This window comes from Apaloderma vittatum, unplaced genomic scaffold (assembly GCF_000703405.1).
Source record: "Apaloderma vittatum isolate BGI_N311 unplaced genomic scaffold, ASM70340v1 scaffold33591, whole genome shotgun sequence".
Taxonomy (NCBI): domain Eukaryota; kingdom Metazoa; phylum Chordata; class Aves; order Trogoniformes; family Trogonidae; genus Apaloderma; species Apaloderma vittatum.
Window position 1 is genome coordinate 21,880 of NW_009700306.1, and position 13,065 is coordinate 34,944.

Sequence of the window (13,065 nt, forward strand, 5' to 3'; positions counted from 1 at the left end):
CAGCCAGATTCAGACTTAACTGCCACCAGAACATTGGCAGCTGGCTCAGCACATCGTAATTTTACCTTTACGAAGACTTTTGTACTCCTAACTAGAGCCACAACAGGGGTAGAAGTAACAACACAGGGACAGATTGTAAAGTCTTGAATTTTATTTTCAAATGTCTGGGAAACTGTAGTCTCCGGTATAATTTTAGTAGTGTTCTTCAAGTTTCCCTGACTTCCCCAACTTCATTTAAACACAAATAGAACAAAATATAAGAATTTGTAACTGATGAACATCAAGGCTGAAATGCCACAAGTATTGAGGGAGTGAACACAAAGCTGTTTCTGAAAGAGCAGGGTTCCTAGCAAGAACTTGCAGAGCACAAGATTAACACTTAATAGTTTTTACCTGCAGCAGGTAGAATTGATTCTGAAATGCCCAGATCTTGTGGAAGAATCAGATTTTTCTTCCCTCACTATTGTCTTACCTTTTGCTTTCCCTTTAGCAACCTCTTACTAACACATGAAAGCAAATCCACATTCACTTAACCCATCATATCCACAAATCAGGTTCTCATATCCTGTTCATAACCTTAATCAGCTGTGATGGTTTAACCCCATCTAAAATTAAGAGGAGTTAAAAAAAAGTCAAATCAAAATGAAGAGCAGTATCACTGGTGTTTGTTGACTGTCCAATAGCTTAATAAAATGGTAACATCGGCATGTATTTCCATCACTCAGTATGGATAATGGACCAACACTTGAATAAGAAGCTCTAAAGAAGGGCAGAAGGATATAGGCCTATTGCCCATACACAACACCAAGGAGCTTTTGCACCCTTTTCTGAATGTACATTTCTCAACCCATTGGCATAATGGAAAAGGACATGCACCACACTAGCAGAGACTAAGGTTTTCTTTAAGACAGAATAGCCTAACAAAAACAAGCAAGCAAACAAACAAAGGCACTCTGCAAAGCAAAACTTAAACAGAGCAAGTGAAATTGGGCACATTCCATACAGGATAGAATACACACATTAGGGATCTTCCAAAGATGCCATTTGTTCGTGAGTTTCTTCATGTATTTGACAATCTAGACACCAAAGGGAGTAACAGAGCTGATGAGCAAACAAAACCCAAGACCCTCCAGCCATGTTAAATATTTATTAAGCTCTCTTGCTACAGAAGAGACAGAGAGCACAAAATAGAAAACAGAAAAGGAGAAGAAAGCATGTCTTAATCATGTGGACGGCTGACACTGCAGCCCTTACGTGTGGGAGGTGCAGAATAACCCTCATGTCATAGCACTTCACAGCAAGCACTGCTTCTGTACCTGGTTTCAGCCATTCAAATTTAAGAGAGTTGAACAATGGAAGCTTTAAAAACAAAAAAAGCTTAAGTAGAAGTACATTATTATCTTTAATCTTTCGCTTCCCCACCAGTGCTCAATTTTTCCCAATGAGTTTTCAATATGAAAACATGATGTGGAGAAACACACACACACAGAGCAATTTTCTCTTTAAAAAGTCAATATAGTTTTAATTGATCGATGCGAGCCCCTCCTCCCAACATCCTAACACTACTAGGTCGAAACAAGTTTTGGTATTTGTATGCAAGAAGTACGTTAAACACTAACGTTAATCCTTTCAGAAGGAAACACATTCTTGTGCGGAAGTGACAGTGGCATTCTTAAGTGCCAGTGGCGTTGTAAGTGCCAGCATTCAGCTGGTTTAGTCTATCACTACTTTAGGTAAGAAAACACCAGGTGTGCTGGACACGTGCTGAACTTTTGACCAGCACACTCAGTAATCCCATGCAGCAGCCAGAGGTCTGGTTTTGAAAAAGACAAAGAGTTCTGTCAGGCTGGTTTTCTGCAACATTCATCACGTAAATAGACATGTAATTTTAAGTATTTAATTTACAGAGATTGAATAAATCCACTTGTTCCAAACTCTACTTGTTTAAATATTTGATGTTTGAAATGAAGAGATTCCCTTAATTCAGTTCTAAAATCCTCAGATACAGCTTCCGTAAGGGCCGACCGTCCTTTTTTCAGAGACATACTACACACATACAAAGATCTGTTCTTTCTTTTCAGAAGTTGATAGCTTTGCCAAAAGATGCTGCTAGGTTTGCTTCCCGGAAGGCTTCTGACACTGTCTGTGGAGCGAAAACACAAAAAGGCACAAGTCACTAATAGTTACATGTAATTAGAGCATGTTTTGTGTAACCCTGGTGTTCAACACTCCATTTAGAAAAAACCCAAAACTTACTGGATGGGCATGGCAAACTCTGGCTACATCTTCACAGGACGCTCCGTATTCCATAGCAAGGGCAGCTTCATTAACCATTTCACCCGCACCCTGTAATTTAACGGTAGTTGTAATTAGCACAAATCTTTAGGCAGTTGTCCAGGTTCTCCTGGAACAGCTTGTAAATAAGCACCTTTTGCTAAAAAGAAAATTAAAATGTTAAAATAAAACTAGCACTTCAGCTGTGTTCTAATCTAACTACCTCATCTATTTGGTGATTGTGCTAAAACATAATTCTTAATAAAAGTATTTCTTCCCTCATCACTGAGAGTTGTGTAAAATCTGGGCATTCTTCCACTACAAGGTACTGGTCAGATAACAGCCTCATTCTCAAAACTACAGCGTAAACTATCACTGCTGAAACCTCCTCGGAACTGCAGTGCCCTCCTGGAATGTTAAACAGATAACCAGATAAACAAAGGTACGTTACTACATCCACACCCTCGTTTTTATTTGTTGTATTTATGTGTGTTTACTCAGGGAACATTGCTTTGAGGAGTCAAAAACTGAAATCTCCCGTCTCATTTTTAGCATCCAGATCACAACCATTAGCTTCTCCCCCAGTTCTTTCTCAGGGGAGAAGATTAGTCTGCTTCGCACCAATAAACCCAAGTTGTGCCTCCTTTAAAAGCACACTGATTTTTAAGCGACTGGCATTGTGAGATAAAATAACTAGCATAAAGTCTTATTTTGTACTCCTATCAGAAATTATGAGAATCAGATTCAGAAACGCTATCCACTAGTGTTGACAGTACATCCATTTGTAGGAATAAAATTTTCTTTCCAGAAAAATGCAGAGCAGTTTTAGTGTTTCTCTTAAAGAAAGCTCTGTACAAGGATGAAAGAAAGTATTTCTGCATACATCTTTAGGGGGGAAAAAAATTTTTAAAAAATAAAATTAAAGCTAAGAAACAAAACAGAGGGAGATTAGGGTCTAACTTGGGAATAAGTGGGACAGCAGAAAATTATACTTTTCCCAAACAGTAGTTTCTGATTTCTCATCTTTACGAAGAGCTTTCAATCAAAGTTCTGTAAGTTACAGATGCCAGATTTGGTGACTGCAGCATAGGGTTACCAGTCTGAAGTTCGGGTGGGGACGGGGACACCACCCATGAAAAAGCTGCAGCCTGTTCAGCTCCTTGAACTTTCAGAACTTCTGTCAATGATTTCTGCTGTTCTCTTGAATAGTTGGCAGTATTCATTAAAATAAAAGTATTAATAATAAAACAAAAAAAATCCACTCAGAGAAACAAATTAACCCTACCAATTCTAGGGGGGAAAAAAAAAAGAAATGCTGAGTCTAACACCAAAGCAACAGAAGTGGGAAGGACTGCAGGGTTGCAGAACAGTAAATAAAAATGAAAATAAAAAAAGTCATCCATATTTTTGTAAGTAGCCCATCTCCTAACTTCACAACTACTTTGCAACTGTGCAACACTAAATAAAAGACCCTTACAAAGCCACGACAGCAGCACAATTTTCAGTACTTACTGAGCCTAAAATATGTGCGCCCAACATCCTGTCTGTTGATTTCTGGCTCAGTATCTTCACCATGCCATCGGTGTCAGCATTTGTCTTTGCTCTACTGTTCGCAGCAAATGGAAATTTCCCAACTTTGTATTCTACACCCTATAAACCAGATATGTGTTACTGAATCAACAACCCACAAGACTAACGTAACCACACAGACAAGTTGGTGAACACAAGCACAGAAGCAACATAGAAATAAAAGACATGTAGGACATGCAGAGGAGCGCATAAGCACGACCACCAAAGGGGGTACTCAAAAAAGATTAGTTAGCAAATCAACAATATTGACTTCACAGAATAGAGGTCATTAAATAGAACTGTGATCCTTGGGAGAGTGGTATGCAGGAGGGAATCATTCAATCATACACCCTAAACGATAAATTCAGATGCAGAAATCTCGGAAGAAGCTGCTAGATGAACCGTCAGACAATTAAACCACGCCCAGGGTGGAAAACCAGCTTTGCCCAAGAAGAAAACAAGCAGTACCTCTTCTTTCAGCTGTTCTTCGGATTTACCAACCCAGGCCACTTCGGGGTGTGTGTATATCACCGAGGGCACGCAGTTGTAGTCGATGTGAACCGCTTGTAGTCGATGTGACCCGCCCCCCCAGCCATGCCTTCGACACAGATGATGCCTTCATCCTCAGCTTTGTGGGCCAGCATAGGTCCAGCAACTACATCACCAATAGCATAGATGCTATCAGACCAACGAAACAGAATGAGACACAGTTGAAAGACATCCTAGCACACCTAGGCTACCTTATATAAGAGTCAGTTTGAAACAGGTTACTGAAAACTCAAAGCAAATCAGATTAAAATACTCAATTTCAGAACAAAGAACAAGTAGAAAAGAGTTGTTTCCACAGAATGAGCACACTTCAAGAAGGACTAGTGACAAGAAACACACAGAACAACTTAAATTACAAAAACCTCAAAGGTTGACTAGAAATCTTTAGTCCCTTAAATAAACAGAAATCCCGAGTTTTACTTTCAGAAAAGAAACCTATATTCTGTGTGATTTAAAAAAAAAAAAAGTGCTTTAGTAGGTTAAACTTTTTTAAACAAGGGTTCTGCTTAAATAAAATAAAATTGTTGTACTCACTTTGGAATTTTGGTTTGGAATCTGTTATTGACTGGGATTCTTCCCCTCTTATCAAGCTCAATTCCAATCTCCTCAAGACCTAGATTTTTGGTAAAAGGACGTCTGCCGATGCAAACTAGGAGCACATCACAAGTTATTACTTCTGCCTTGCCACCAGCAGCAGCTTCAAGACTACAGAAAAAGAATCAACAAAAATGCAAAGCTGTGAACTTACAGCCATGTATTTCTCGCAGTAGTAACTACCACAATCCAGACAGTGGCCTGCTGGTTGGATCTGGCACCCAAAGCATTTGCATGCAGCGCGCCTCACGCTGCTTCCTTGCAACAGTTGAGGAGTAGAAGAGGGAGGAAGGGATAGTAACTCTTAACTCCATTTGCTAACAACTCTTAGATACAGAAACTGAGGGTACATCCACCATAACGACAGGATCAAACCTGCTTTGTACAGCAAATTAATTGGTGCCGGGTACTCGACATTCAAACTCTACATGTTTGGGGATGGAGCAGGTCCCTGTATTCTGAGCAAGCTTTCTTCTGGCTCAAGAACCAACCAGCTGTTAGCAGCTGCCCTGCATCAGGCCCATCCCTCAAGCGCATCTCTGCGTTTCATCGTACCCATAACAAATTCAGCTCACGTGCTCCAAGAGTGCAAGAACCAAAGCACGGTGAGGGGTCAGTAGGACCAGTAGGTGTGGAAACGCACACCTGAACCAAAATGAAACTCCAAGTGGAGAAGGAGACTACATGAGATCCATCAGCCCCAGTGGGGTACATGCTGAAGCCTAAATCTAACACCTTCACAATGGTGGAGGACAGACTACCCTGAGGTACAGCGATACAGCACATACAAGACAAAATATTAAGATGCCATTTTTTATTTTTGGGAAGTAACATTAAGCATTTTCTTCAAACTCAAAATTATAGTTTCTGCACAGAGCATACATTACCAAGAAAAAACAAAACAACAAAAGTGGTGTGTATGTATGGACTTTTACAAGGCAAATTTGCTTTATATGTTTCTGTATTAGCAGTGCATCTATCATCAAAGTGCTTGAGTGTATCCATTAAAAGACGCTCTAGGGTAACTTAATTTATTTCTGCTCAAAAACTAATAAAATCTCTCCCACACTCATACTGAGACAAGAGGAGGTACGGACAAAATAACCCTTCTAGTAAGCAGACAAGAATTAATGGCTTGAAAATTACAATCATGATATTTATGTTTATTATAGTAGAAGCAAAGATGTTGCGTGAAGAGAATGATTTAAAGTTCTATTACTGATCTCATCATAACACTGGTTTTATACCAGCATGCCTTCGACTCCAGTCAATGGAACCTCTCCTGTATAAGCAATCTAGGAATAAATCCAAAATTATGAGCTCTGTAAGTTACAATACAAGATAAAAATAAAATTTCATTAATAAATTAAATTTCATCCTAACTCCACTTTTTCCTGTTTAAAATAATAGTATCAGACTGTATTTTTCAATAGGTTTGATGGATTGGGAAGAAGAATATAAATAGCATTCCTTCAGTTTTATGTTAAACACTTACGCTACATCAATTTTTCCGTCCGGTTTCTTGGTAGCACCAGTAACTTTGGTGTTCAGTTTAAATTTAAATCCCTGTTTCTGAAGAATGCGTTGGAAGTTTTTAGAGATCTCCATGTCAATTCCCATTCCACCAACGTGACCCATGAACTCAACAGCTGTCACATCTGCACCAAGGCGCTGCCAAACTGAACCCTGCGGTCACAACAACAGAGGTGAACAGTTTTTGAAAAGCAAACTTCAGATTTAATGACTCTAGTATTTACCAGTGGAAATTTTTCAAAAGAAGAGGACACACATAACAGTAAACTGATCAGTTTTTACAAATGTTACAGTATAAAAGAAAGCAAGTTGAGCTTTCTCCAGCCCTCCCACAAAAAAAGGATTTATCAGCGCTTGTTTCGTACCTTAAGTCTCAATGATAGAATTTAAAGAATTAAGCTTTTAAAGAAATAACTAACAAAATAATTAAGTATAAATTAGGTATGTTTCATGTAACAGGTATAGAAAAATTCACCAGAATTTAGCTCAGAAAACCCAAAGGAAATCACTTGTGGTATTCTAATACTACTATTTATTTAATCAAAACTATATCACATTCAGGAAATTTTATGCAATAAAATGGCACCACTGCTGTTACTGTATGTATTTATAACCGATCATAAACAGCACCAACAAAATCCATATTTACCTGCAGTTACCCACACCCACCAAGCACAGTATTTCACTTCGCTTACTCTCCCTGCTTAATGGTTAGCGGGCAAAGCAACCACAAAGCACACGTGCAGATTTTCAAGAAGTTGCAAGACCAACAGATAGAGATTCTTTTTGAACGAGGCAAAAGGACTCAGAGCAAGATGAGCTACAAAGTCTTTGCTCCTTTGGTTGTTAGATAGAAGACATACAATCACACTGCTTAAAAATTTCTTGGGATTAACTGCTACAAGCAAGAATTTATTCTGGCTTAAAATCAACTTCCCTTAAAATAAAAGGAAGTTCTCTCATCTATACACAGAGCAGGGAGAAACCTCAGCGAAAGTTATTTCCCCCCACCGCCCTACCCCTCTGTATGAGGCCCTGCAAGTTCCTCTCCCATTTCTCTGCTTGGCTAACCAGCTGCAAGGGTAGTGATCCTACACTCATCCCAGCTTTTCTGGTAGGAAAGGGAGCTAACGGGCTACAAAGTCTAAGGAAATCACAGCAACACAGTCAAATATAAGAGAAAAAATAACATCTGTTCCTTTACAAAGAACAAGTGGCTTAAATATCCTCTCACCAGTTCCACACCAATGACTCCTGCGCCAATAACAACCATCTTTTCAGGAACTTTTTTCAGTGACAGCGCCCCAGTGGACGACACGATACTGTCTTCATCAATCTAATGGCAGAGAAATCCCCAAAAGAAGTTTACAATCTCTTTCACACGTTGTATGTAAAACACACAGCAGGTGAAGCACAATGAGATGCAAAAAATTATTGCACGTTAAATTACGTGGATACAATATACTGAAAAAAGTACCACTGGGATTTCAAATACGCACAGTAATTCCAGGGAAGGGAGCAACTTCTGAGCCTGTGGCTATAAGTATGTTCTTTGTGTTGATAACTTGTGTGCTGCCATCTTCTTTGGTTGCAGTGACTTGAGTTTTGCCCGTTATTTTTCCAAAACCAGACACGTGCACAACCTTTAGTAATCAGAACACAGTAAATTCAGATTCGAATTACTTTTATGTAAGTTATGCTACATTCAATCTGAATCGCACTAATGCTTTATAGAAGCTGCTAACAAATACCTTTGCATCACTCTCTGGTACAAATCACAACATAATTGTTCTGTTACGTCTTTTAAGTAGATTAAGAATGAAGGAACCGTTCATTTAAAAACTTCCTAGAAGGGAAGCATTCAAATTCTGCCCTTGCCAAGTCAGTCACTTGAATTAACTTATGTGACAAGAATACAAAAATGCAAAAATCAAAGTTCAGATCAGAAAAAAAAATCATGGCTATACCTCAGTACACACTAACCTTGTTCTGTTTAAACAAATGAGCAATTCCACCTGTTAAAGCCTTCACTGCACCACGCTTCTGCTCCATCATCTTCTCTAGATTCAAACGGATTCCTGTAACTAAGGTTAAAAAAACCAAACAAACCTTCTATCAAGCACTGCAGCATTTTCATTTAAAGGAGCTAACCTAACCACAAAGCTCTGACACACTAAATGCTAAAGGGGACTATTGCACTTTTCAAATATAACTTAGCTATCCATGATTCAGGGAGCAGACACATGGCCTTAAACGCTCCAGCTGACAGACAAAGGATATTGTTTATAAGTCTAAGAAGTTTTTCTGACCAGCAAACTCTAGTAGTTGGATTTGAATGATTAAATTTACTTGTTGATGGAAACCATTTACATTAAGAGGCACCGCCCAGTCGCTCTTCATACTCACTTTCGATTCCTCTATTAGCAAAATCTTTCCCATGAGCCAAGTGATACAGATGCGAGTTGTTCAGCAAGGCCTACAACACAGACAAATGTCACTTGGGACATACACTCATGATTGAATTAATTATTCATTACATTATCAGTTGAAGAAAGTAATCTGATGTTATTTGCAAAACATTCTTACTATTAAGGAAAAGTCTGACACGTACGTATTTTAAAAAGTGTATTTCAAACAGAAGTTATTCACTGTAGTTCTTACTGAAGTGTTTTAAAAAGACACATATTTAACACAGAAATAGAAAATAGTTAAATCCACGCCCATCCTTTTTGCTCATTTCACCACAGACATTGGAAATTACTCCAAGGGGATTTAGAAAAAAAATAGGAAAATACTTCCAAGTAGAGGAAAGATGATTCTGACTGACTCACTGGGCAATTTCCTTATTACCTCAAACAAGCAATTATATGTCAACAAAAAGAGAACAGACAAAAATTGGATGAAGAAAATCTACACTGAAATCCCATGTAGACATAGGCAAGCTAAAATTTTGAAGTTGAGGAGTTGTGGTCAAGTTATTACAACCACTTAGCAAGTTGACCTGAAGCTAGATGGCTTAGAGCTAGCTCAGGTCACCAGACATTCAGAACTCAAAGATAAAATTAGAACAGCTTTCCTAGAATGTCTATAAATCAGCTGCTGAAATGCAGAACCCCTCTGACTGTATTTTTGTTAGGAATAGCGATATAATTAGGGAGGGATCTTAGTAAGTAAAATGATGTCTTTTGCTACAGCCATCCCCAACACTAATGCAAGGACAACAGGTGAAGTCCCCGCAGACTGAAACCTAAAGCAGGCATAGTCAAAGATTCAAAGCACATTTTGAGATACCTGCCTTATATACACACACACGAGTAAAACTAATCCTCTCAGAGTAAGACAACTCCATTTCTATAAAAGTCTTATCAACTCTCTAAAATTCATTTGCCTGTTTCACACAACTGTCACAACCTTGAATCGGTAACATCCAACATTAAAGACACAACCACCTCTATGACTTCAGCAATTAGAAAGCAGAAATAAAAATCCATGCCCTATAGATTATTTTGGGTAGCTTTTAGGAAAGGAATAACTGAATAATTCGTTATTGCCTCAGTGTATGCAGCCTACATGGCCACATATTAAGTTTATTACTATTCAGAAAAATTCTGGATAGCATCTACGTTTAGCCACGGCTTCAGAAGTATTTTCATGAGAACTTCAAAGGATTAAAAAAAAAGAAAAAATATCACAAGAATACTCAAGAAGTTAGTTAAATATATCACAACAGAGTTCCAAACTTTCAGAAATATTTAGATTTATTTTCTCTACCTCTAGTGACACAGTTCAGCACTCTAATGTAAGAACATAATCTTGGACAAAACTACAGGCTTTTTTGAACAAACTGGTAAGAGGTGATGAAGAAATTCACACAGCACAAGAGGCACAACCATCTGAAACAGCCCTCATTACTGGTTACACATGGACGCAACAGCTCAGAAAAAGATCTCGATGTACCTCTGGTTTTCATCCTCTTCTCCTTTCTCAACTGGGAAATCACAGAGGTGTAAACAAAACATTTCTACTGAGCAAATAAAATTTTAACCCTTTGTGTTACGTAGATTTATTTGTATCCTCAGTTCATTTGGATGATAATTCCATTTTTTTTTTAAAAGTAAAAATCTTGGAAAAAGATTAACGAGGAGTATCTCAAGTGATGCATATAATATCTGTTGTTTTTAATGAAGTTATGACAAATTACACTTACCTTGGATGGAATACATCCAACATTCAAACAGGTTCCACCTAATGTTTCATTTTTTTCTACACAGACAGTCTGAGGGAAAAGAAAAAAGGAAAAAACCCAGTTTTTAAGAATACTATGCTACCATTTTCTTACAGGATATTTCACAGATTAGAATTGATGACAAAGACCAGGCATTTATCCAGTAACTCTTCCTCTACAAGTGTTTTATCAATTTCATTCCTAGATCTATTCTGTGGCTCAGATTTCCCTCCTTCATTTTTCCTTAACTTAAAAAGCACAAAATGGCTCTTTTCAACAAAATCCTTCACCAGAAGAGAGCCGCACTCCACACTGCACCATTTATACTTTGACACAAGTTTAAGTGCTGTTCTTCTACTTCAAACACTGACGAAAGTTGCCTCAATTAAGTACAACTCACTTCTGTGAAAGATGCCCCCCTTACAATTAAAATTAAAACCAAAACCAAACCCTGTAAAAAAACAAACAAAAAAATGTAAATCATGCAGAGGATTGCTAAAAACAAGCAATCACAAGCAAACAACAGACAAATGAACCAGCTCAAGATAAAACTACATCAAGTAAGCTTTTCTTTAAAGAAAAACAGAACAAACCCCACACACCACAAAAAATGTTTCCCTTTCTAAACACGCTACCCTGTAAGGCCCTTTGCTATCAAGTTGTGCCAATACCTATAAAGAAAGAAAAAGTAAAAATCAAGTAAAGCAGGGCCAAGCAAAAACAAGGTCAATACCAACGGGGATGGAAAATATTTCATCTCCTTCTTGTCAACTTGCCAACATCAAAGCATGCAAAGGAAAAATAAACAACTGACAAAACTTCAAGATCACTTGGGAGTAGAAGAGACTGCCATAAACCTGTTTTATAGAAGCCAAAGAATTGGCATCTGCTTCTTTGCAAGGCACACGCATGTTAAAATAACAGTTCCTTGTTAATACTCTGAGAGCTCCAACCTGCTGAGAAGTGATGACCCGGGTGAAAGCCTTCCATCATTTCCTCAAACTGCTGGTTTTGTGGTAAAGCAGAGGTGATGGTAACATGAGGAGCAGGATTCACCGTATCTAATCACAGAAACGCACTGTGATCCTTTCTCTACCTTTCCTCTGTTTTAAGCACAAGAATGCAATAAAAAATGATCCAAGGGCTTTAAAAGCTGCACCATGGATCGACCAGCACCAGACTGTTTCTAATTTACCCGCTAAGGAGGTTCTGCCTCTTCCACTTTACACCAACTTTCCCCACGAGGCCAAGAAAAGTCACTGAAAAGCCAATGGCCAGAAAATACTGGGCAGTAACATGGGATTCTGTGGTAGTGACACAAGGACTTAACGCTTGTGCTAGCGGATGTAGCGCTAAAATTGGAGGTTAAAGTTCAGTACATCAGTAGAGCACACTCAGGTTCTTCCACGGATGGTGTAACTACAGAATCTATCTTTCTGGCAAGCTCACAGAAACATCTCCTTACATTCCTCAAAGACAGCATAAACATTTTTCAAGTTTATTCAGTGTTACAGGTGACAGATGCAACACGTCCAAGCATTTTGTCTGCTCCAGCTTGCTGTAAAGCAGTGTAACAAGATTATTTTTTGCTGTCATGAAAAACAAAATCCAGGGCACTTTAACCTTCCTGTCTATGCTATTCTATTGTTAACTACAGATATGAAAGACCTGAGGAGAGCACTGCTGCAAGAAAAACAGGCATACAGCCACAAAAAATAGCTTTAGAATAAACAAAACAAGAACTTACATGGCAGAAGGCCTCAATCTCAATTAAAACCTGTAGCACTGAGAACCTTTTTTCTCAGGTATAATAGCTCAGTGACAACATACATCTAAAAGCAAGAGTATTTATTAGGACCAAAAAAAAAGAAATCACAAATGGGGATAAAGACAACTCAAACATCTGCACTAGGTCACTGGCAGATATAAAACTTCTCAATGGAATCTCAAATGCTTATATTTTGGTACAGTTACACATCACAAGGCTGAAAGATACCTAAAGTGGCCTCACTGACACCCAGCTGTGTGAGCAACGACCAATGAGTAACAACACTCAGAATTACAGAACAGTTTAGGCTGTGGAGGCCATCCAGCCAACCCTTCTGCTCCAAACAGTCAGCGCCAAAGATGTATCAGGTGGCTCAGGGCCTCCTACAGGTTGTTCTGAAAATACCCAAGGATGAAGACTAAACACCATCCACACCCCTGTTCCAAGGCTTCACTGGACCTCTGTGCATCAACGGGAACTCCTGTCCTTACCAGGTCATCTAATCAACTCATCTTTGTCACAAAGTCCAGCTGCACTGGGACATCGCAGCCAG

General features: G+C 38.6%; 1 protein-coding gene across 1 annotated transcript in view; it reads right to left on the reverse strand.

Annotated features, from left to right (window-relative positions):
- Nucleotides 1-1,795: 1,795 nt before the first annotated feature.
- Nucleotides 1,796-13,065, reverse strand: part of DLD (dihydrolipoamide dehydrogenase) — a gene marked incomplete at its 5' end in the record, with an annotated part of 13,993 nt that continues 2,723 nt past the window's right edge. The window contains 12 exon segments of the mRNA XM_009878711.1: nucleotides 1,796-2,143; nucleotides 2,257-2,346; nucleotides 3,787-3,924; nucleotides 4,312-4,407; nucleotides 4,410-4,521; nucleotides 4,927-5,097; nucleotides 6,482-6,672; nucleotides 7,754-7,855; nucleotides 8,019-8,162; nucleotides 8,503-8,603; nucleotides 8,926-8,995; nucleotides 10,727-10,795. Coding sequence (XP_009877013.1) covers nucleotides 2,078-2,143; nucleotides 2,257-2,346; nucleotides 3,787-3,924; nucleotides 4,312-4,407; nucleotides 4,410-4,521; nucleotides 4,927-5,097; nucleotides 6,482-6,672; nucleotides 7,754-7,855; nucleotides 8,019-8,162; nucleotides 8,503-8,603; nucleotides 8,926-8,995; nucleotides 10,727-10,795 — 1,350 coding nt within the window.